General features: G+C 31.4%; 3 protein-coding genes across 3 annotated transcripts; 1 reads left to right on the top strand and 2 right to left on the bottom strand.

Moving 5' to 3' along the window:
• Positions 1 to 2,909: 2,909 nt before the first annotated feature.
• On the bottom strand, positions 2,910 to 12,487 carry LOC105183644 (retinol-binding protein pinta). Its single transcript, XM_011141918.1, has 6 exons — positions 12,349 to 12,487; positions 11,862 to 12,021; positions 9,539 to 9,719; positions 7,342 to 7,527; positions 7,149 to 7,254; positions 2,910 to 3,073 (listed from the first exon to the last, which is right to left on the bottom strand). The coding sequence occupies exons 1-6, from the start codon at positions 12,485 to 12,487 to the stop codon at positions 2,910 to 2,912; spliced, it is 936 nt and encodes a 311-aa protein (XP_011140220.1).
• A 9,061-nt stretch (positions 12,488 to 21,548) lies between these two features.
• Positions 21,549 to 22,593, bottom strand: LOC105183684 (uncharacterized). Its single transcript, XM_011141979.1, has 2 exons — positions 22,246 to 22,593; positions 21,549 to 21,962 (listed from the first exon to the last, which is right to left on the bottom strand). Exons 1-2 carry the CDS (start codon positions 22,591 to 22,593, stop codon positions 21,549 to 21,551), a joined length of 762 nt encoding a protein of 253 aa, XP_011140281.1.
• A 952-nt stretch (positions 22,594 to 23,545) lies between these two features.
• LOC105183683 (uncharacterized) lies at positions 23,546 to 24,434 on the top strand. The gene is made up of 2 exons (XM_011141978.1): positions 23,546 to 23,575; positions 23,847 to 24,434. The coding sequence occupies exons 1-2, from the start codon at positions 23,546 to 23,548 to the stop codon at positions 24,432 to 24,434; spliced, it is 618 nt and encodes a 205-aa protein (XP_011140280.1).
• The last annotated feature ends 1,163 nt before the right edge of the window (positions 24,435 to 25,597 follow it).

Genomic DNA, 25,597 nt, shown 5'->3' with positions numbered 1-25,597 from the left:
TTCGTTATCGGCAGTGCGTCGCATTAGCATACAATGATAACGAAAAATATTGTTCAACGTTATTTTGAAGGTCTGTTAGTTTTCATTGGCACGCGAAGGTACACACAGCGTGGCCTTCGATTTAAAATTGACACATCGATAGCACGCCGCTCGCATTAGTCATATTTATGCACAAGCGGCGAAATTAGTTGTGAGAAATTTCAGCAGCTTGATAACTTTTTCAATATTTAACTTACGATATTTGATGATATTTGATGATTTTTAAATTTCCAAATGTCAGTAAGTTAACAAAAGTCAGGGCACTATTGTAACAATATATTCTTGAAACTAAATACAGCAAGAAAGTCTAGTACCACTTTTTCTTCCGACAAATAGTTAGCGAGATATCGTAAGTTAAATATTGAAAAAGTTACCAAGTTTTTCTTAACATATGGTTTCAGATTGGAAAGATGTAGGTTTCAAATTTTTAGAGCAGGAATGCTTCGAGTTGCTTTGTTTTGTTGAAAGTTTGTTAACGCAGGGTTTCGAATTTTATAACTAAATCGATGGACACATTTGGTGAACATTATCCAGATATAAACTTTGAACAGAGACGTGTAGATTCTTATAACAGGACACTGTTTTCTGTTATGAAATTTTCCTGAATCACCTTTCATTTAGTGCGACGGCTGTTCGCTAGATGTGTCTGTTTTCTATGTCCATTGTTATATTAGGAGAATAGAAGTTTGCGAGAGAAAAAGACATTTTTTTAATTGCCCGGAGTCCGCAGGATGTAATATTAGTGATAGCAAATTTCAATCTAGTAGCGGCTCCGCGGCCATGCGCAGTGGGCCAAAATATTTCTAAATGTGGCCAAAAGTCAATATCCGCATTGATCTAAAATAAAGTTATTATTATATTTAGAATGTTTGAAAATAATTATAAGAGAAATGTTATGTTGATTGGATTGTTTAGTGTATCAGTCTTAATAGGATAAAATTACAAAATACATTAATACTTTTTTTCATTTTTTTATTTTATCGTTCATATATTAAACAATTATATATTATTTTTTGAACCTTTAGTTAACGAACATGATGAGCAAAGATTAAGAATGATAAATATATAAAATTGGAGGAAATAAAAATAAATTAAAATATATTATATTCTCTTTTATTATATTATTACAAATATGTATATATATATGATCATTAACTTTCTTAAATAGAAATCCCAATCTTTTATTATATCATCTTTTTCTACCAATTAATTTTAACAATTTTTGTCTGAAACATTTTTCTATTTGCTTAATATTTTTTGAGATATTTAAGGAAAACTTGGTAACTTTTTCAACATTTAACTTACGATATCTCATTAACTATTCGTCGAAAGAAAAAATAGTATTAGACTTTATTTACTATTAAGAATATATTACTATAATAGTACCCTAACTTTTGTTAATTTAATAATTTTGAAATTTCCAAAGGTCGATAAGTTAACAAAAGTTAGGGCACTATTATAGTAATATATTTTTGATAATAAAAAAAGTCTAATACTATTTTTTCTTTCAACGAATTGTTACTGAGATATCGTAAATTAAATGTTGAAAAAGTTGCCAAGTTGTCCTTAGATACCTCTAAAAATATTAAGGAAATAAAAAAGTAATTCAGACAAAAGTTGTTAAAATTAATTGGTAGAAAAAAAAGATATAATGAGCGTCTTTGATCTGTCTGAGTAGCCACCGCAGCGTATATGTCGTTGACCAGCCGATTATCCTTGCGTATCGCTTACGCGTCGCGTGATATCGATATCATCATTAGATCTAAGAAGTTCGGCGGCTCCCTTTAGTTTTAGATATCAAAATACAAGCGCAAAAATATAAAACGGCGAGGATTTATAACCGCAGTAAGTCAGGATGATATTTAATCAATTTCATTAATTTAATTAATAGAATAAAAAATGTGTACTCTTGTATTTCGTGTGCGTACTCTTATCTCATAGGTTGTCCAAGAGTACGCATTTGCAGCATTTCACATTGTTAATTATTTGAAGTACTATTAATTCAACTATATCAATTTCAATTTTTAGTATTTTTAGTATATTAGTATAATATAGTAGTAGTATCACTACACAGCAGATAGAACACTTCATATTCAGTGTTAGTTTGAAGTAAGTTTGAAGTTAGTTTGAAGTAAGTATATCGTCTCGTTATAGTATAATTAATTAAAATGTAAAAAATGCATACTATTATCCGCATCTCTCCTATATAGAAAATAATTATTGCAGAAGGACCTACCTGTATTAAGTATCCATGTATTAGATCTTGCATCCTTCTGCATTAGGAATTTGAATAATCGTTTTCCAGTCGATTTTCCATTCTGACAATCTTTATACATGCACTTGTTATAAAAACTATCTTCTGAAGTCAACATGGTCTTTATATTTTTATTTGCAATGCAGTGCAAGAAATAATTTTAGATATGTGAGAAAAAATATGTAACAAATAAGAAACTAAAAATGAGAGAATAAAGATAATAATGGAAAAAGGAAAAAAGCAAGGTAAATATATAGAAAAGGGTACACCTCACCGATTTTTTCATTTTGAAATATGTTATAAAGGATAAAATCCTGAGTGACTTTTCCTAATACAATTATATGGGGGTCGCTTATAGTTTCTGAGATATTTTATTTTAAAGTTTCATAATTGTACATTGAAGTATATTTGAAGTAGACAAGCAGTTTTCATTTACTTTAAATATAGGAAACAGTACATATATATTTACTAAATATTATATTGTAATTTCGATCCATAATTTAATCAGATAAAAAGAGATAACTTTGAACATCGCACATCGATAAAAATTTAATTCTTTAATGCTAGAATATATGTTTTATCCATGTTTAACAAACATTGTTTAACAAACATTATGTTAATCTATATTTAATTTTCGGAATGTACCATGAATTTCTTCGAGTTCCATTAAAAGACTGGCCGGTTTTGAATCTGGTAAACGAGCTTTTCCGTTTGTACGACTGAGTTTCTCTTCCCTTAAAAACCAATCTCTATTTTTCTCAATTTTTTCTCGCCATGCAGCTGAAAAAATTATAAATCAAAATTTATTTAGTCGAGCATTAATATAATAGTATACAGGGTGCACGATTTATCTGAAGACATTGAAATATCTCGAGAACTATGCATTGGATAAAAAAAAGTGGTTAATAAAAGTTGTTAGTCTCGAAGGGGGACATCCAATGATGTCAAACTCGACCTCCCACCTCACCCCCTGGGGATGGTGGTTGGGGGCAACTTTGAAATCTTAAATGGAAACCCCCATTTTTTATTGCAGATACGGATTCTACGCCACAAAATACGTAAATTTTGTCCGAAACTTTTTTTTTGATTCGTGATAGATGGCGCTGTAATCGCAAAAAATTATATTTTCCGCAATTCTCCAGAAATGATCATTGGATTGAGAAATAAAAAATACCTATTCAATATTTTTAAAGAACATAATAAAAGTTATTCCCCCCCCATCCTCTCGGGGTAGGGTGGGTGATAACATTCAAATCTCAAATGGGGACCCACATTTTTCATTGCAGAATTAGATTGTACGTGAAATTTTTATTGAAACAATTTTTTTCATTCGTGATAGATAGCGTTGAATTTTTCCGAGAAACTACTTTTAGCGTTACACAGGAACAACGACGAGGATGTAGTAGTTTTATGTTCCCTTCGGGTGCTTTTTTAATTGAGTCCCCTTGCCTCTCACAGATCGAGGTGCTTTTTTAATGTGAGTCCCCTTGCCTCTCACTGTTCAATTAATTAGAGTAAGTGTTCGAAATTTTTACCTTCAACTTCAATACACTTATTGATCCTTTTTTCAAATGACTGTACAGGATAGAAGCATATCTGCGAGTTTCAGCGCAAGCGTTTCCTATGCGTTCTACCATATTTTCACGAGTTGTTGGCACTTGTTGATTTAAAAATATTGAACAGGTATTTTTTATTTCTCAATCCAATGATCATTTCTGGAGAATTGCGGAAAATATAATTTTTTGCGATTACAGCGCCATCTATCACGAATAAAAAAAAAAGTTTCGGACAAAATTTACGTATTTTGTGGCGTAGAATCCGTATCTGCAATAAAAAATGGGGGTTTCCATTTAAAATTTCAAAGTTTGCTTATGTTATTTGCTTATCCTAATCTTAATAATAGTGAGTGCAGATTTTTAAGTACTGACAGTGAAACGTCTAAACGTTTGTTATCCTCATTTATTATCTCTTTTGATCTTTCTAATATTGGGAAAGAAAGAGAAAGAAAGAGATCTTTCATATTTCTTATTTCTTTAAAAGATCTAAAAAACTGCAACGACACACACACACACACACACACACACACACACACACACACACACACACACACGCACACGCACACGCACACGCACACCACACGCACACGCACGACCTTTATTAAGAACAACTGATGGCAAAGTACGAACAAGCAATTTCCCTGCGTTGAATAACATTAAGGCCCGGTTCCACAACTTACTGTAAACGAAGTTTAACTCGTTAACCCTAGTTTAGACGAAAAATTGCGTTCCACAACTGCCTTAAACCATGGTTAACGTTGATTTCTCATAGTTAAAGTTAAATTCAAAACTTTGGGCGTTTAATGAATTTAAACGAAGTTTAACACTGTAGCATCATCAATTTGAGAAACAAATTTATGACTATCCCGATTTTGGAGTTCAGTTGACAAATATTTTGAACATTTGAGCGCCAAAGAGATATGGCTTTAGAATACATATTATCTTCATCTAAAGATGAAGATTTTGAAAACTTAATTTATCGACGGACAAGAAATACAAGAATAAGACGACTATCATATTTGGAAGAATTTGATAATGTCGATTTTCATGCACGATTTAGATTATCAAAAGAATCTGTTATTGCAGTTCTACTAGAAATCGAGCATGAAATTTCTCATAAAATAGAACAGTAAGTATATAAATTTAATTTAAAATATTGAATTTTTCGCTTCGACAGATTATATTCTAAAACAGAGTAATAACTATATATAAAAGTCAATTATTATATGATAAATTCAATCCAATCAATAATATAAACTAATTGATTATTATTAACACTGGACTTCCACCTTTTAATAAATTAATACTTATATACAAATACAGCAAATGTTAATGTTGGTTAGTATTTACTTGATACGAAACAGATATATTGTTCTCTACTAGATGCCATAGCATCCAGCTTATTTCAATTTTCCCTCTTTTCACTTTTAGCAACAATCAATCATACTCTACCTTTGAAAAGAAAGAGAAGTCTTTGACAGTTTCTTCATACAGACTATAGGTTTAAGTAAACTACAGTTAAAAGCACGATGTGGAACGCGATATAAGTTTAACCATGCCGTTAAATGTAACGTCAGTTCAGATAATCACGGTTTAAACTTGATTTTGTGGAACTGGGCCTAATAGTAGTAGGTCAACATTAAATTCTTCTAGTTCCTGAACTAATTTTCGAAAGATTTCAACGTCAGTTATAATAATCTGTAATTAAAAGTGAAAATGTCTATTTAAGTCTTTTAAAGTCATTAAAATTTTCTAAACATTATATATCTTGTCTGAAACATTTTTCTATAAAACCAATTATTTCAGAGATAATTGACCGTTTCCAGACTTTTTGATCACTCCTTATATATATCCCATTTTAATTTAAATAATTTCTGGAAATCATGAGGTTTAAAAATATGTTTCTTATAAAAGTCTTATGACTTTGAGAGAAACATGAGATGATGCCATTGGTTTAACCTTAGACAGTTGTTTGAATATTATGTGAAGACAATTGAGCTTGTAACTACGTGTTACAATTCTTTTTCAACCGGAACGACCAGATTATAAAAATTTCGGTGCAACATGTTTTCATCAATGAGTACCATGGTAATAGTATTACTGAAATAAATTTCGATTCTGTATAATGTCTGATTTAATCTCTACGCGATACACTTTTAATAATGCTAAAGGTCGGCAGTACCATCTTTCAAGTCTTCTTTCAAATTTTATAACTCAAAAAGTATTTAATCCCTTAATTGTGGATGACGTGTACGTACATGGAAAAGTCGTGCCAAACTAGTGTGGGTGACGCGTATACGTGTATCGAGGAAAAAATTAGTAAAGTTATTGTTTTTTGCATACAAGTGGGTATCTATACGATTTTGGGGTCTTTGAATTCGAATTTGATATCAAAATTTCATAATTCAAAATGACGGATTTAATATGGAGTATAAAAATTTTGAAAATAATCGAATTTTTCATAAAAGTAGGTATCTATAGATTTTTCATTCCATTTATATATTTTTTTTGTTTTTAGTTTTTAATTTTCGGCGGCTTTGATAATTTTTAATTTTTTTGTTTTTATAATTTATAATTCTTTTGTTTTTATAATTTATTTTTTGCTTTTATAATTTATAATTTTTTTATTTTTATAATATTTCTATAATAGTTTCTACAATATTTTTATAATAGTTCTACTAATGTTTTTAAATTATATTTTGAGCCGCATTTAAAACCTTTTATTGTAAAAGAACACATGTTAAAAAACGCAATTCATATTTAAAACTTTATCCATTATTTTGAATTTTGAAATTTTGATGTCAAATTTGGATTCAGCGGCCCCAAAAACTTTTATAATAATGTCATAAAAAAAAATTCGACAACATTCTTTTCCAACACAAAAATGGCACGACTCCATTTCTGCCTCCACAATCAAGGGGTTACTGGAAAAATATTTTGTTATAGTGTTCTAAAAGTCTCTAAATGAACTATAATAATATGCAATGAAAAATGGGGATTTCTATTTAAGAAATATAAGATGATTTTCACATAATCTTCAAACCACGGTTAAACTAATGGCGACTTCGTCCCCCTCGAAGTCATAAAACTGTTGTAAGAAACGTTATTTTTTAACTTCGTGATTTGCAGAAATTAACTGTTTAAGTTAAAATGGGATATCCTGTACATATGTGTGTGTACTATATAGGAAAATGAGCTTGCTAGAATTTTACTTTCCCATACTTAATACTTTCTAATTTCCTCATAAATATTAGAATATTAACATACAATAATTTTATAGAAGAAAAAACTTCAATTACCATTTAATTCTCGTAAAGTGCCCGCTCTACCACCCCACTCATTGGGAAGTATATTCTTGTTCATATAAATATACAATTCTTCGCCACCACCATTGTGGATGTGAAACTGCAAATATAAGAGATATATATAACTTCACGTTTCCAACTTCCTTTCTACATTTTATTTAGTGATTATTATAAATCTTTGACTTACTTTGTGAATCAATTTTTCTTTCAACAACGGATAAAATATATTAAGTATACTAGTGATAGACGACGGTGCATGGAGAAAATGAAGGCTAAATAGTCGGAACGGCATACTGTCTTGCACCGCTAACATCGCTCGCTTTATGTTAGATTGCGTCGGAACACATTTTATAAAATGCATCGTACGAAACCCCTGTAAGGACAAGACTTTTTAAATAAATTATTACTGCGACTCATATTAATGTCGATGAATTATGAGCAAACAGATGCAAAATAATTACATCTTTCAAAATATAAAAGATATTTTCTCATAATCATATGTGTTGTTTCTCAACGCCTATATCTATTCATTAATCTTTTTTAACATGCACTTTGCATAATTTTATTTATTTTCAAAGCAATACATAATTTTATTTATTTTCAAAGCAATACATAATTTTATTTATTTTCAAAGCAATCAATTTGTAAAACTTAATGAAAATGAACTCTCGATATTTTCAATGCTTAAATACAACTTTCGCTTTGCGTTTCAACTTAAAGTTCTAGACTCAGTCCTCTATACAAAATTACACTATATATAAAACAGTACTACTGTGATCAAAAAGTATCTGAACTTTATTTTTAAAAATCAAAATTACAATTCAATCATCAAAATTTTTATAGTCTCCTTCAAAGTAGTCCCCATTGCTTGCAACGCACGTATGCTAGCGTTTGATCCAGTCCTGGAAACATCGCTCATATGCGGCAGACGATATGGCCTTCAATTCATGAAGCGATTTTTCTTTGATGTCAATCGATTCGAAATGCTGTCCGCGAAGTGGTTTTTTCAGTAGAGGGAACAAGAAAAAGTCGCAGGGGGCCATGTCTGGTGAATACGGTGCTTGCGGAGCGACAGTCGTTGAGTTTCTTGTCAAGAATTCACGCACAAGTGTCGAGGTATGCGATAGTGCGTTGTCGTGATGCAAAATCCACGAGTTGTTTTCCCACAATTCCGGTCGTTTCTTACGGATTGTGTGCTGGCACGATCTAAATGATATTCCAACTTCATCTGCTATCTCTCGTACAGTCAATCGACGATTTTGGTGCACCAATTCTTTCACTTTTTCAATGTGAGCGTCATCCATTGACGTTGATGGGCTTCCAGAGCGTGGGTCGTCTTCAACGGATTCTCGTCCTTCTTGAAACTTCTTAAACCACTCAAACGTACTTGTTTTCGATAAACAATTATCGCCATAAGCTTTTTGCAACATTTTGAATGCGTTTGTGAAACGAAATTTCATTCACAACATAAAGTTTCAAACAAATTCTTTGCTCCGTATTTTTCGGCATCGTAAAAATTGCCGTGCTCAACAATCTTCACTGACATAAACAACTGCCACTTTCAAACGGCTTGAAGGAACACCATGATTTTTTCACCAAATGTGAAGGACATGTGTACCAACTTAAGAAAGCAAACGGATTTGATTTACAGTTTATCCGCGATTTTAAAAAAATAAAGTTCGGATACTTTTTGATCACAGTAGTATGACGAATTGCTGACAAACTTTATATGATTATGCGTAATCGAGTGCAAATTTTATCGAGAAAAGATATGCGACCCACTTAATTATATATGTGATATACGCTTACTGAGCCGCACTTGATCACATGTGCCCTGCAAAGTTTACTGCGCAACTCGTTATACTGTTCTACATGTTGATGCAACCTCTTATACACATTAGAAGATTGAATTAATTTTGGTCTTATGTTATGTCTTGTGGACTCCGCGTACTTTAAATATTTTTTTAATAAAGCAAATTAATTTTATATTATTCGTTATACGTTCATATGCTCATACCTAACGAACGCGTTCCCATGATTCCTGGAACACGGTGACGTCAGAAATCACATCATACCTGAGTCGAAATTTAAAATCTGCTATAAGCTTATCTAAGACTATCGATCCGTTCTTGTTAAAAATGTGAGAATATTGTAGAATTTATTTATTTATTAACGCGAAATAATACGAAGGGAAGTTTCTGGTATACTTTATCAATCTGTATTATTGAATATGACAGATAGCATAAAAGACATTAACTTATCTTGTAGTACGATGTGAAAAGAAAACTCGCATGTTTTATCGCTTTCACATCATAATTTATTGGCTACGATGAGGAAACGGCAATTATATTGGAATGTAAAGAATAATAAATAATATAAAATACCTGCAGGTCTATGATCATGATATTCGACAGGCAAGCTTCCTCCTTTAAACGAATGTCAAGCACCATCAAAATACGCCTGGCAATCGCTTGAATAGAAAACTTTTCTGGATCAGTATCACGCATTCGTAACACGGTGACGCGATATCCTTCGTCGGTCAATGACGGTAAAACGAAGTAGTCTCTAATAAATAAAAGATATAATTAATATAATATATAATTAATAATAGATACTATATATATATATATGTGTGTGTGTGTGTGTGTGTGTATGTGTGTGTGTGTGTGTGTGTATGCATACTATATTTATATATTTAATATATTCAATAGATATTTAATATATATTTAATATATATATAATATATTTAATATTTTTAATATAATATATTAAATATCCATTAAATATAATAAATTTAATGGATATTTAATATACCGGGTGTATCTGACCACCCGTCCACCTCGATTTTTTTTAAATGCGATATTTAAAAAAAAATATTTCAGAGAAAAATTATTTGGTTTCAAGAGAAACATAAAACAACTATATCAGTTTGTTTACAGATGGTGCCACTTTCGAGATATTCACTGATCATTACTTTTCTTAAATGGAAATCCCAACTTTTTATTACATCACCTTTTCCTACCAATTAATTTGGACAATTTTTGTCTGAAACATTTTTTTATTTGCTTAATATTTTTTGAGATACTTAAAGAAAATTTAGTAACTTTTTCAACATTTAACTTACGATACCTTGTTAACTGTTTATTGAAAGAAAAATGGTATTAAACTTTTTTACTCTATTTGATCTCAAGAATATATTGTTACAATAGAGCCCTGATTTTTGACTAATTTGATAATTTTAAAATTTCCAGAAATCGATAAGTTAACAAAAGTTAGAGCATTATTGTAGCAATATATTCTTGAGACTAAATAGAGTAAAAGTATTTAATACCATTTTTCTTCTAACAAACAGTTAACGAGATATCGTAAGTTAAGTGTTGAAAAAGTTACCAACTTTTCCCTAAATATTTCAAAACATTTTAAGCAAATAGAAAAATGTTTCAGACAAGAGTTGTTAAAATTAATTGATAGAAAAAATTGATATAATAAAAAATTCGAGTTTCCATTTCCATTTAAAGAAAGTAATGATCAGTGAATATCTCGAAAGTGGCGCCAGCTGTAAACAAAATTATATAGTCGTTTTATGTTCCCCTTAAAACCATACAATTTTTCTCTGATACATTTTATTCTAAAATGTCGCGTTTACAAAATAATCGAGGTGGTCAGATACACTCGGTATATACAGGGTGTCCCAAAAGTCACGGACCACCCTAATAACTCTTCAGTATTGAAGTTTCAAGGAAAATGATTCCAATAAAAGTTGTAGAGATTTAAGTGAGCTACCTTGTGATGACCTTCACTTTGACCTTGACCTCTATTTTCAAAATCATTTGAAGGTCAACTTGCGTTTTCTAAACGGGAATCCTTATTTTTATTACACTTTTTTTTCTACTAGTTAATTTGAACAACTTTTGTCTAAAACATTTTTCTATTCGTCTAATATTTTTTTTTAAATATTTGAGGAAAACTTGATAACTTTTTCAATATTTAACTTACGATGTCTCGCTAACTATTTGTCAGAAGAAAAAATGGTACTAGACTTTCTTGCTTTATTTAGTCTCAAAAATATATTGTTACAATAGCGCCTTGACTTTTGTCAACTTACTGACTTTTGGAAATTTCAAAATCATCAAATTAACAAAAATCAGAGCGCTATTGTAACAATATATTCTTAAGACTAAATAAAGAAATAAATAAAGAAAGTCTTGTACCACTTTTTCTTCCGACAAATAGTTAACGAGATATCGTAAGTTAAATATTGAAAAAGTTATCAAGTTTTCCTCAAGTATTTCAAAAAATACTAGACAAATAAAAAAATGTTTTAGACAAAAGTTGTTCAAATTAACTACTAGAAAAAAACAATATAATAAAAGATAAAGGTTCCCATTTAAAAAACGGAAGTTGACCTCCAAATGACCTTGAAAATAGAGGTCAAGATCAAAGTCAAGGTCATCATAAGGTAGCTCATTTAAATCCCTACAACTTTTATTCAGATCATTTTCCTTGAAACTTCAATACTGAAGAGTTATTAGGGTGGTCCGTTACTTTTAAGACATCCTGTATATTTAATCATGTATATTTAAAAAGCAGATACAATAATAAATCAACTTAATATTTTCTTCTGGTCGCAAAAGGAACAAGATGTAGTTAATAATTTCCTCGTTGAATTATTTAGAGTGGAAGAAGGAACGAGATGTGTATAATTACATTGCATCGCAGCAATCTTGAATATCTCGAGACAACGGATCACGAACGGTAAAGAACTCTGATAAAGATGTACGGACACTATAATATCTTTCCAAGATTAATTTACACTTCTCAACACTGTTCTTGCAGCCGTAGAGAAATCTTTCCAGTCTGCTATTGTCTACAATGAATAATGGCCGTATATAATTTAAATTTTTTTGCATAAGATATAGTTGTTTAATTTAATAAGCGGGCATTACGTCAATGAAATTACAATTCGTAACCTAATTACAAATATGTATGATATTAGATATTAAAACTTAAGTGGAGAGGGAGAGAGAAAGAGTGAGAGAGAGAGAGAGAGAGAGAGAAGCTGCTAAGAAAAAAACGCAAAATGTAATTTTTATCGTAAAATTTGCTTCCGATAGATAAACGTATGTATATGCAGGTTTATGATACTTGAACTTTTTGTATCTCATGTTATACGAAATAGTTTACAAAGACAAACCCATATGATCCGGTAAATGCGGCTGCTTGGACAGCCATTCTTGTATAGCTCTAATATCTTGCTTTCTCATTTCCGGGTTAGATGGCAGTTGTTTATCTATATGTTTTTGTTGTGCCAACGTTGGCGGTAATAACGTCATGATTTGCTGAAATAACAAGCAAATCAATATTATGTTGTTGTTCAGTTATACAAGGATGCATGACTCACGGGATTCGGATGTAAAAGAAAAGTAATTCCATTATACAGAATTGCCAAATGGAAACAACACATTCATTGTCGTAGCACTATAACTTTTATCTTGGAATAACTGCATTAAGAATCGAATCAACTCTCGTCGATTCAGTATGTTTACTAAGCGATACTAAATTTGCTTTTATTTATTTTTGCACTTTCCCTCCGGAACAGATAAAGAGAATGTTTAAAATCATTCGTCTATAAAGTTTAAGTCCCCGTATTTTTCTTAATTTTTAACGAACACATATTTAGCCTCGAGTTTGCAAATACGAATTTATTCAATGAATGACTTAAGCTTTAAACAAAAATTTTAGAAAAATTTAAAAATTTCGACGGATAACCCAAGTTAAGATAAAAAAAGAAAAAATTTATTATGTAAAAGTCTATCTAAAAAAGTTATATCAAAATATTCATTGTGGCAGTAAGTCTTTTTTCTTATTTGTTTAGATACGACTATTTATTAGATATAATACTTTATATTTCATTTAGACCAGAGATCTACGCTATAAGTGAGCAAGAACACACTCATCGTTCATATTGCATGCCATAGTTTTTTTATTGCCAGAACAAGATGCGAAAATGATTTTTTCTGCACTCATCTTTACATAACTTATTATCACAAAATATTTGTCGCGGAATAGAGATGAGTCAAACACCGGAAGTAAGATACAAAAGGCAAATAAAAAAAACGTTAAAAGAAAAAACAACGGGAAGGTAGAGTGAATTCGATCGTCCCCTTGCAACTTTTTTCCTGATTATTTTCAAATTTAGATCAGCATAATAATAATCTTAATAATAATCTTAATATTTAACACTTAGATAGGCACTGTACAACCACAGAAACGATGCGTACTCTTCGAGAGTTAGAGAATATTTGAAAGAGGTAGCATATTTAGAACAATCAGAATCCCTTTAGAGTTGTTTACTCATATCCCTGCAACGACAGTGTTCTGCTAAGAAAAGCGTTATGAAATTACGGAATTCAATTTTATTATTTTTTATACACTTGGGTGACCTTAAAATTTTTATTTAGCGAATTTATAACATTTTTAAAGAATTATTTTTCAACATTCCGCCCGTCTTCGGGAACGAAAATCCCGAATGTTCTATTATGTTTTCTTCTAATGGTAAAATGCATAGCTTAGCTATGGGGCGTTTGAGAGTGGAAGTTGTTGTCCTAATGGTTACTACTCTAGTTAAACCATCCTGACCAGGATGTATAATAATTTTAGATATAGAGATCAATGTAAATGATTTTGATAAATTTTTATGCTGAATACAATTTGATAGTTCAAGTTGTCCTATTATGTCAGATTTTTTTAATAACACAGGCACACCAAAGAAAAGGAGTTGCTTGTTTGCTAGACTACACCACCATACCTATATGTTTTCGGGGTCGCTGAATCCGAAACCGTTGTCCGTTTTACCCCACCACACGTCAGGTTCACGAAAGTGTTCCGGGACGCGATTGCTATTAAACTGTTTTTTTTCTATTTTCCCACTTGCCAGAGAGTGAAAATGCATTGTCAGTTTTTGGCACAAAGCGCTGTGACTGCCGGAAGCAATTATAATCTGTCTGAGTGTGGTGGTATGTGCACAATTTTCGGGGAGAACAAAAGTGTTCCGGGACGCGATTGCTATTAAACTATTTTTTTTCTATTTTACCACATACCGGAGAGTGAAAATGCACTTTCAGTTTTTGGCACAAAGTGTTTGGACGTCCTGTGGAAATTATCATCTATATGAATGATTATATGTGCGTAATTTTCGGGGGAACAACTTTCTTATAATGTCATGTCATATTTAACACAAATTTATGTTTTATATGTATTTACATTTATATTAAGTGGTTTTTTTTTTAAATAAAGGATATTTTCAATTTTCGCTCGAAGAACGCTCCAAACTTCAACGTCGTTCAAAAACGCTATTTTAACGATTCTGAGATATTTTTTGGGGTTAGGGACGAAACTTGACGTAATGGGGTAAAATGGATAACGGATTCGGATTCCACGACCCCGAAAACATATAAGTATGGTAGTATAGTTTATCGAACAACTTTTTTTTGTGTGCCTGTGTAATCAACAGCTAAAGTCTCAAAAAGTGTTACTTTGGTCATTTTTGGCAGCATATGAGTTAATCAAATTCTGCGGTATTAAAATCAGTATAAGTTATTTTTATGAATTACACTAGAATTTCTTCAAAGCGCACCTTCTTCACTTTTTAAATAGCCTATTAAATAGTCTATTAAATAGTCTCTATTTTAAGAATGTATTTCTATTTTTTGCGTGCGATGCACCCCTACTCTGTAACCCTTGACATCTGAGGACATGTTTGATATACTGAAAATTGCAAAGTTTGACGGAATGCACGGACGTGGACAATTGTTTTTCGGGTACGCCGTTTACACCGTCATAAAGTTAAAATCTTCCTCCTCCATTAAAAAAAACATGGAGTCGCTACAATTTTTTTCGCAAAGTTACAGCTCTTCAGAAATCATATTGAGCCGTGGAGAATACGGAGAGAGTTTTTTTTGCCGATGTTAGGAATGTTGGCTGTGGTCAAAATACGAGCCAGGAGCTGAAAAACATGCGCGCATGCTTGCGTGCGTATGTTAACAAACACTTTTGTCGTTGCTCCACTATGATTTCCAGTCATTTAATCTGTCGGCTGGTACTTGGCTCGAAGGTCAAAAACAACGATATTTTTGAAGGGCTGTAACTTTGCGAACAAAAATTGTAGCGACTCCATTTTTTTCAAATTGAAGGAGAAGATTTGAACTTTACGACGATGTAAACGGCGTCCCCACAAAAAAATTGTCCACGTCCGTGCATTCCGTCAAACTTTGCAATTTTCAGTATACCAAACATGCCCTCAGATGTCAAGGGTTATAGGGGTAGAGGTGTATCGCATGTAAAAAATGGAGATACATTCTTAAAGTAGAGATTTCAAGCTTTATTTTGAAAAAAAAAATCATTAGTCTACAATAATTTTTCACGAAGTAATCGCCAGTCAAAGTTGGCCAATTTTCGGCAACAAATTATCTGTACCATAATTCTTTTGAGCAGTGTATATTTGAAAAGTGACGAAATAAAACACGAACGATAAAATAAAGTATTGCATGAACAGGGATTACGCGTAAAAATTCATTAGAGTTGATTAATATTTATTTCTCTGCAAGAATTGTTTTAATCGCTCCTCTAATAACCTAAGGTATACAGTTGTTACATCATCATTCATAGGAAACCAGTCCTCTTCTCTATAAGAATAATGATGTAACACAGTTCTGGTCTTGTTAAAAACTTGATAAGAACTAAAAAAATAAAAAAAGAGGAAAACAAACAATTTATCAAGCAACTTCATCACTACATTTAGCTTAATAAATAAAGCTTTCCTTGAAAGAAATAAACTCTAATTTTGTAGAAGTAAATTTATAAATAGCAAGAAACGCATGATTTTTTGGTCACTTCATACATTTACTTCAGGCTACTCAAGAATATTTTGTAAAATGGATACTTTCGAATTTCACGAAGATTTTATTTGATGGCCCACTTTGTTAGACACTTCACGATACTTACTCGTTACTTATAGGACAAATTAAACGGAAAGAATCACGCAGTAATATCGCGATATTTGTAAGAATTACACGTAGCCCGTGCAGCACAGCTCGAGTAAAGACACCTTCTGCAGTTCTTCTCACGTTCACGGGACTCTATCTGTTTGAAACAGAACGATTCTTTTTTTACTCGAACTAATAGTAAACCAAGTGCCCCACCAAAGGCGCATCATGTATCCCCGTATATAATAACGTAAGAGGTATATGATATGTACGCGCACGTGATATCCCGACGTGCATGAACTTAAATAGAAAGTACCGACTATTGTCTATAACGTTTTCGTAACAAAATTTATCCGACGTAACTGAATTACGACAAAGATTGATATCGATCGTTGGTCTTGTTCGAAAGTATTTATAATAAATTTATAATAATAAAGAAAATATAATAATAAAGAAAAGGTCAAAAAATTAATTGTACCCGCTTTGTTTTGTTTGTTATTCTTCTCTTTGTGACACTGTACTATTTTAAAAATTTATCAGTTTATATGCTATTCTTTAGTTAATCTGATTCTATTACACTATTTTTTTATTATTTATCACTTTGTAAGATATCTCTCAGATATAAAAAAAAGAAAGAATATATATAGAAGGATATACAGGGTGTTCCATTTTAAAGGACCCACTCAAATATCTCAGAAACACTGCGTTAAACCGAAAAATGTTTCAGACAAAAGTTATTTGGCTTGAAGGGGAACATAAGACAACGATAGCATTTTGTTTATAGATGGCGCCATTTTCGAGATATTCACTGATCATTCACTTTCTTAAATAGAAATCCCAATCTTTTATTATATCATCTTTTTCCACCAATTCTACCAATTAATTTTAACAACTTTTGTCTGAAACATTTTTCTATTTGCTTAATATTTTTTGAGATATTTAAGGAAAACTTGATAACTTTTTCAACATTTAACTTACGATATCTCACTAACTATTCGTCGAAAGAAAAAATAGTATTAGACTTTTTTATTTTATTTACTATCAAGAATATATTACTATAATTACTATAATTATAACTATATATTACTATAATTATAAGTACCTTAACTTTTGTTAATTTAATAATTTTGAAATTTCCAAAGGTCGATAAGTTAACAAAAGTTAGGGCACTATTATAGTAACATGTTCTTGATAGTAAATAAAGTAAAAAAGTAATCATTATTTCTTTCGACGAATGTCATTTTTCCTTTCGACGAATAGTTAGCAAGATATCGTAAGTTAAATGTTGAAAAAGTTACCAAGTTTTCTTTAAATATCTAAAAAAATATTAGGCAGATGAAAAAATATTTCAGACAAAAGTTGTTCAAATTAGTTGGTAAAAAAAGATGATATAATAAAAAATTGGGATTTCTATTTTTGAAAATTGATGATCAGTGAATATCTCGAAAGTGGAGCCATCTATAGACGAAATGCTATCGCTGTCTTATGTCCCTCTTTAAGCCAAACAACTTTTGTCTGAAACATTTTTCGATTTAACGCAGTGTTTTTGAGATATTAAAGTGAGTCCTTTAAAATGGGACACCCTGTATATAGTAATGAGAATAACGAGGCTTTTGTATCGATTTGTTCTTAATCAGAACTAGAAGTTTGCATATTTAGTTTTTGCAATTCGCAATTCTATATATTCTGTTATAAAAATAAAGTTGTCTGATTCTTACACGTCAAGGTTTTCTAATTAATAAAAAAAAGTAATTGGCACAAGCAGTATACAAATTACCAGTTGTCAGTTTCATCAAGTATCTAAAAATATATACATCTTGCGGTTAAAGAGTAATCAATAATACCTGGTTGTGAAAATGACTACAAAATTACGAGTCTATGTAAGAATATTTTAAGAGTCGTAAATTATGCGTTGCTCGTACAATCATAAAATTTGTTACAGCAAGCAATGCGCATCGATGCACATTGATTATGCAACACTCGTCAAAATGCATAAAATGAATACTATTTGAGAGTACGCTTAATATGTACACTAAATGTACATTAAATGACCTTCCATTCCTTACGAAATCTGAGAAATTCGTCGAAATATTCAAGGTTTAATACATTTACGTTTCTTATATATTTTCAAACCTGTCGCAAAGTAGTATGATTATACGAGTACGAAGTAAATACAGTTGCATCGGCATATGTACATAATCATTCTTCACGGTTTTATTTATTCACTAGTTATAGCCTTATCACTTTCTTGTCCTTATTTCTTCTTTTGGTAATTATCCAGTTTAGGGGCTCCGCCTTAGAATTCGATAAAAATAGACTCAATCAACGCGTTTTTTAATAAGGAGCAACTTTTCCTCTGACTGACTTTCCCTTGGTTGATATGTTAAACGAGCATTAATATTATTATAGCCAATTATACAATATTCCTCAGATTGACTTGAATTCATGGCGTATTCACGAGTTGGCAGGTGATGATATGCCATGGAGTTGAAGCGGAAAAAGAAAGTACGCACAGAAAATACATACACATTATTACCATAACTGTCGACAGGGAAGCCGGCCAATCAGCAATCTTGCGATATTGTATACCTTCTCTCAGCGGGAATCCAGCTGAGATCTTTTGTGGACACCGTGATGCCGTAACCGCAATATAACAACGAAAACCTCGAGATTTCCCGATCGGCGCGCATCTGTGTGATATAATATAATGATGACATTACGGCCTCCGCTCTCCCTTCGTTCACTGTTCACAAGTCGGGATAGCTACAGTCGCGGTTTCCGATGTCACAATGCATAAGATCGATGGACCACCTCTGACGCAGTCGTGTGCACGTTACTACCTGCGGCGAATGTGTTCACTGATTTATTTATCCTGGCCATTATCGAAAACAATTAGCGCCTATTAAAACAGAAAACAAGCGCGAATGAGTCCGCGACTTGAAAATCAGCAATTTCTATCAAGTTAAAAAATACAATAACTATTTCACTTAAAGATCTTGGATTGTGATCGCAATATTACGGCATGTATTTTTCATATTTTAACTTCTTCAGGAATATTGACACATATGTATAAGCTTAAATACGTCAATTTTTCTTTTTTGATTATAATTAATTTAATTGTAATACAAGAAAATATAACAAACATTACAAAGATTAATCGCCACAAAATTCTACAAAAAAAAGAAAAATTCTGTCATATGATTAATAAATGTCATATTTACGTCAAAATTAAATAATTTTTTTATTTTAATAACTCATTTTAATAAATTCATTCTTAAAAAGATCAAATGCAAATCTAGATTTGTCAAACCGATTCGACGAGCTGAATTAAAATTATTGCAAGATAATCACATATTACAATCTCAACTCAATAATCAACTCAACTCAATTCAACTCAATAATCACAATCATTCCCATAAGAAACGTCTTGTTCACATGACGTCAGTAATTTTAATATAGGATTTAGCTCACTTTCCGATTATTCTTGACTCATCATATATAACGATCTAAATACATGACTATTGTATGTTTAAAGAACCTAATATAAGAATAGCAATCAATAGATATTACTCCATATATTAAATATTATGCTAATATCAAATATATTTAATATTATTTATAACATTTATTTATTACATGGAAATAGATAGGAATAGATTATAAACATTCCTGGAAATAAAAAAAACATAACGTCAATCGACTACTGCACAAGAAATCTCGTTAATCGAAATATTATAAACTCTTTTATATGTATTCAATCTCTGTTTATACTAAATTGTGCGAAAACATCTGGATTTTATACATTTCTCAAGTGGTCCACAAATTATCGTAGCTCTTTCATTCTAAAAGACGTTTCGAACCTACGTGTCAAGATTCCTTTCTTTGCTCGTCTAGAGAGTCGTCCTATCGCATCGTATAATATCGCAGTCACTTGTCATTTCATTCATCAACGATCGCAGGTATCTCCTCTTTTTTAGTCTCCGAGTCAGGGGAAAAACGAGTAGCTTTTCATTCGCCATCGCAATCGTGCTCGTCACGCTGTCTTCTCATGTTCAATAAGTACACGTCTTTTCCTCGTGACGTCCTAATTTATTGGCTAGCGCCATTGTTGCCAGTCTTTAAACGCGACCACACAGAATGCGAACGACACCTTTATGATCCCCCATAGCATTCACGATTACATAACCGCCCACATATTTCCTTACACTCGCGTCCCCGTTTTTCCTTTCTTCTTTCTTTTTCCTTTTCTGCTTAAGCAGAGTCTTGTTCCTTCGTATATATTGATAATCGCAATATCTACTTTCCTTCATAATTTGAATTTGAATTTTAAATTTTAATTTTGAATTTGAATTTTGAATTTGAATTTTGAATTTAAATTTTGAATTCTAATTTTGAATTTAAATTTTAAATTTGAATTTTAAATTTAAATTTTGAATTTAAGTTTTGAATTTAAATTTGAATTTAAATTTTTTGAGAAAATTCAAATTTTGAATTTGAATTTACCCAGATTGCCAAACCTGCGCGAGCAAATTTCAAGCAAAGTTTGCTATCAAATTTTGATGGCAGATAAATAACAAATTTGATGCAAGATTTGTATTATCAAATTCTATTGCCAAATAGCCGCCAAATATGCAACAGACCTTTCTGTCGGACACTTGCAGCAAAAATCATGCAAACCTAGCTGCTTATAATATTTAGCGCTAAATTATGCGCAACAAGGTTTGCGCGGTTTTTGCTGTAAGTTACCCGGCAGCAGGCTTTGACGCCAAAACATGAACTGAATGCAGACACAGATGGTTATGGTATCTTTGATATGAGTTTTTGATCGAATTTACTGCAAATTTAGATGCGATTTGCGGTCAATTTGCTTACTGAGTTGTATGTCGGGATAGATATTTTTCATATGTTTAGCAAAACAATGTACGCAGGATTTGTGATCCATCGACCTTGAGTGAATTAGTAACAATGCTAAGGCGGCAAATATGTGTAGCTCGGAGTTCCTTAAATATTCTCTGAATCGTCGTTGACTACCAAGAACCGTCCGACATAAACACTTATACAATGGTATTCTTTGAGTATCTTGAGTTATTATTTAAGTTCATTAGAAAATCACTCTATTCACTCTTACCACGCAAGAATACCTTTTCTTAAAACTGTAACTATTGATGATGAATATATAATCATAGTAACAGCGTATTTTTCACAAAAAATGAGGCAAACTGGAATATACGAAAATTATGCAAAAATATATAATTACAAATATGCATAATTTCAGATTCTATTTAACATATAAGATAAAAAATATAAGAAAACATTTCAGGATCATTATTAGTTATGTTATTTAATCGATTTTGTATGCGATTTAACATAAATACATTTGATTCTCTTATTATTATGTCATTTGTTATTCCTATACTCTTATTTTCTGAGTTACATCTGCGTACTTTCTTTTCTTCGCTGCTTTTTTTGGTTTTTTCTTAGATTTATTCTTAAATTTACTCGAATTTTCCGGTTCTTTTATGTCTTCCACAACCAAATCAGCAATATTTTCTGGTTGCAGTGGTACAACTACAGGTTGTGTAAATGACGGTGTTGGAAGTTTTAGTAGTTTTGGTTGTTTTGGTGTTCTGAGTTCAAGCTCGACATTTCTATTTTTCTGGTCAGGAAATTCCATTTTCTTTTTTATTCGCAATAAAAATATATCTTGATTTTCCTCTGTAATGTGATTAGTATATACTTCTTGGGATCCTGGAATACTCTTTTGAGGATATATTGTGATGGTCTTGCATCGGTGGCTATTCTGTTCATCTCTGCACGATTCAATCTATGGAAATTTGAATCTTTTGCATATATTATTCTTGCAGAAATGAAAATCATAATTGAAAATTCTCTCGTCCTTTCGTTATTTTTTATTAATAATAATGTTTTTCACTTGATAGAAGCTACCGAAAGGGCTGAGAAGTCGTTGATAAAATCGAAAATAGACAGTTCTCATCCATACTTTGCTTCAAACTATTTAATTGGATTTAATATAACTTTATGATGTTAAAAGATATACAGATCAAGAACTGTCTGTTCCTTAAGACTTTAAGCAACACGGGACGAACTATGTAGGCGACAGTTTGTGATTTATAAGCCAATTCCTCTTGTGTGTCAAACTGAGAAGAAGAGTGAACGCGGAATACAACACGATCGTCGTAATTCGCATTGATTATCTTGGGGCCTCTCTTGCTCGTCGGTCTTTGAATCTCGACACAATCGCAAGGTGGATTCCATTCATGTCGTTTCTTTCTTAGTCTGTTCTTGTCTTTCTCCAATCTGATGAGCAATTGATTGCCGATCATTTCCGCTCCTATCTCTTGGTAATATTTCGAGTAATCGTTCCCAACGGGCAAAAATGGCAGACATGACGGTGAACATGGCACTTGAATTATAGAAAAATAAAAGGCATGCATTTTGATTTATAAAATATTTTGAATACCATGTGTTATTGAAAAAAATTTAATATCTGAATCGAAGCATTTATTTTTATATATTTCGTTTTGGTTAATTTTGGTTAATTCTTACTCAATAATCAAATATGTAATTATCAAATATGTAATATTATAGTAGAGAGAAGAATATTTTCTTTGAAAGAATAGAACACCAAAGTCTCAGTCTTACCTTCGTTGGGAAAGGATTGCATTTTCATCGGCAATTTAAAATTAAAAAAATATGTTTTCGAAAATAAAGCTATTATTTATTTAATATTCCATATTTATTTAAAATTTATTTTAAAATGTGGTTATGATCTGAGCAATTTAAGTAATAAATCGATTGTTAAATAACTTTGCGCATTAAAAGGTATATTCACGTTGCAAACTATCTCTTGTCTCCGTTGTACTGTCCCTTACAAATCATCAAGATGTCACTATTTGGTTAACTCAGTCAAAATTTACAGTTTTTAATTTTTTTTCAACATTTTTCTTAAATCATGTTACTCAATAAATTTCTCTACTCAGACCCATAAGTAAATAATAAACCAATAAAAATGATTGCAGCAACTTACAATTGCGGCTGTCCGATTCCAAGAAAATCTTTATTGATTGCTGAATGGCCCGAGTCAATATTACCTTGTTCGCCTTGTTGCTTTTATTCACTCGAGCAGCCCGTGATCGACAAGTCGAAATTTATCTGTCCAATCGTACCCAGAGACAAAGTATCTTATTACATAAATTGTCAAAATCATATATAAGCTTTGATAAAATTTTAGGCCAAAACTCATTAGTTTTTTTAATTGTTCGCAATCATGTTTGGATATGCATACATATCATGATTGTTGATTATTCGGCCGATCTGTCATTTTGACAATTTAATATATAATATATTATACATTATATCGCATTTTATATCCAAATATAATAAGAAATGTTAGAAAGATTAATGAATTTTAACACAGTAAATATTACAATTTTATTAAAGCTTAGTGTACTTCCTCCTAGGTAGAACATAAAATTATAATGACATCAAAATAACGAGAAAATAATTATCATTGAATCATGATAAAAAAATGAGTTTTCCTCATCATTTTGACGTCATTTTGACGTCGTCATGATTTTCTGTTGTGTCTGGTCTCTACCGTAAATTACTTTTCGATATTCTAAATATTGTAAATGCGTTTAATGTAAAAATAGATGTTTTCAAGTCTTCAATTTCTTTACCCGGACAGATACAAGCTGCAATAACTTGCTCGTCCCAAACGAATTTTAGTGAACAATATATTAGTAGCAGTTTGAAATCGAAGAAATTTGAATCGAAGAAAACTTCATCCAACAGAATCGTATCTGAAATCGTTAGAAAGAGTCAACCTTATAAAGAAATTGAAGCTACCTTTAATGATAACCATGTCATCATCAGGATGCACAAGGAACCTAACCAAGAGGAGTATAATCCCCCGTGTGAATGTGTCGGCCAAACCGCAACTACGAAAATATCAATGTCAAGTTTGAAGAAATGCGACGACGGTGTCTCATTCGAAATGAACAATGGAGATTTGGAACTCTGTCGCATCCCTCAGGAAGACGCGTCTTCGGCGGACAAGAGCCTCTCTGAAAAGGAAATGAGTTGTCGCACAATCAAGTTATATCCTGAAGCGGATAAAGATATAAAAGCGAAAGTGGAAAATTCTACTGAACGTAATGACAATCCAAATATATTCATACTAAGAATTAAGAAGTGGTGCGATAGTGGCGATAAGAAACACAAAGTCGATTTTGAATTCCGAGCACCGCGGCCTTGGCAATCACAGAAAAATTAAATTAACACTGTAAAATAAGTTCCAACGAAGGAAACCATGAAGATTATAGTGTTATAAACGAAAAATTGTGCGAATTCTTTATCATGATACACGAGAAAGTTTAAATATATATTTATATTGAGATAAATTATCTAAACAATGCACGAATATAGAAAATATCTTAGAGATGTCTAAGAAACTACTTGTTTTAGATGTCTTTTAGACTTATTTTAGACGCTTATATTGTCTGGGTAATTTTCTCCTATGCCATTATTTGCACTTGATAGTATAAATTCAAACAATATACCGAAAACTTTCTTTTAGTCATTTCACATTAATAAATACACATATAATTCAATATTTACATTTATCTCGTATTTGAAATTGATGAACACTCGCGCCCAAAGCCTCAAACAAACGCTAAATTTTCTCCAGTCTTTATTCTGTTAGAGACGCAAAAACAGACAATAGTTATGTAATTAATTTCTACATACATAACAAGAAGGAATATAATGAGATCCGCAAGATTCTCACGAAATCAATCTTTCTGGCTTTGATCAATGAAATGAAAGGATGATTATTAACGCATATCAAACTGGATTTCCGGACATACGAAAATGAGGAGCCGAAAATCCGGTAGTCAGCATCTTATTCTATTCTGAATCCTTCGACGTATACGGCTAATTTATTTTGAGTCAGGTATACATCCTTCAGAATAGAAGAATATAAAAGTTCGTACAAAACACAGCACAACAGGTAGCAAATCTTGTTCTACAGTTTTTAGGACGATCCTCCCTTTCCCTTTCTCAATCATAAATTCCTTTCATTCATAGGTTATTTTTAATTATATTACATATTGAGTTTACGGCGTTCTATTCTCTTAGCATGTTTCTAAAATTCAAATATTATTATTACACGACTACACCATACTTTTCTTGGTATAGCAAAATATTATATTTTCTATCAAACAACTATTTTTAGTTTCGGGTACTCGCACAATATTTTTATAATTTTGTAGCCGAATTTAATGTATAATTTGCTAAGCACAAAATATATTGAATACATTGTATCAACAGGACCTAATTTTTCAGTGTTATCCGTTAATAATTCGCATAGATCCACACGCAACATATAAAATCTTACATCGTGATATAAGCGTAATCGAAAGCGTTAAGTGTCCCAAG

Source organism: Harpegnathos saltator, unplaced genomic scaffold (assembly GCF_003227715.2).
Source record: "Harpegnathos saltator strain DR-91 unplaced genomic scaffold, Hsal_v8.6 scaffold38, whole genome shotgun sequence".
Taxonomy (NCBI): domain Eukaryota; kingdom Metazoa; phylum Arthropoda; class Insecta; order Hymenoptera; family Formicidae; genus Harpegnathos; species Harpegnathos saltator.
Note: the sequence above shows the minus strand (reverse complement) of the source record. Positions and strands in the feature narration are given on the sequence as shown.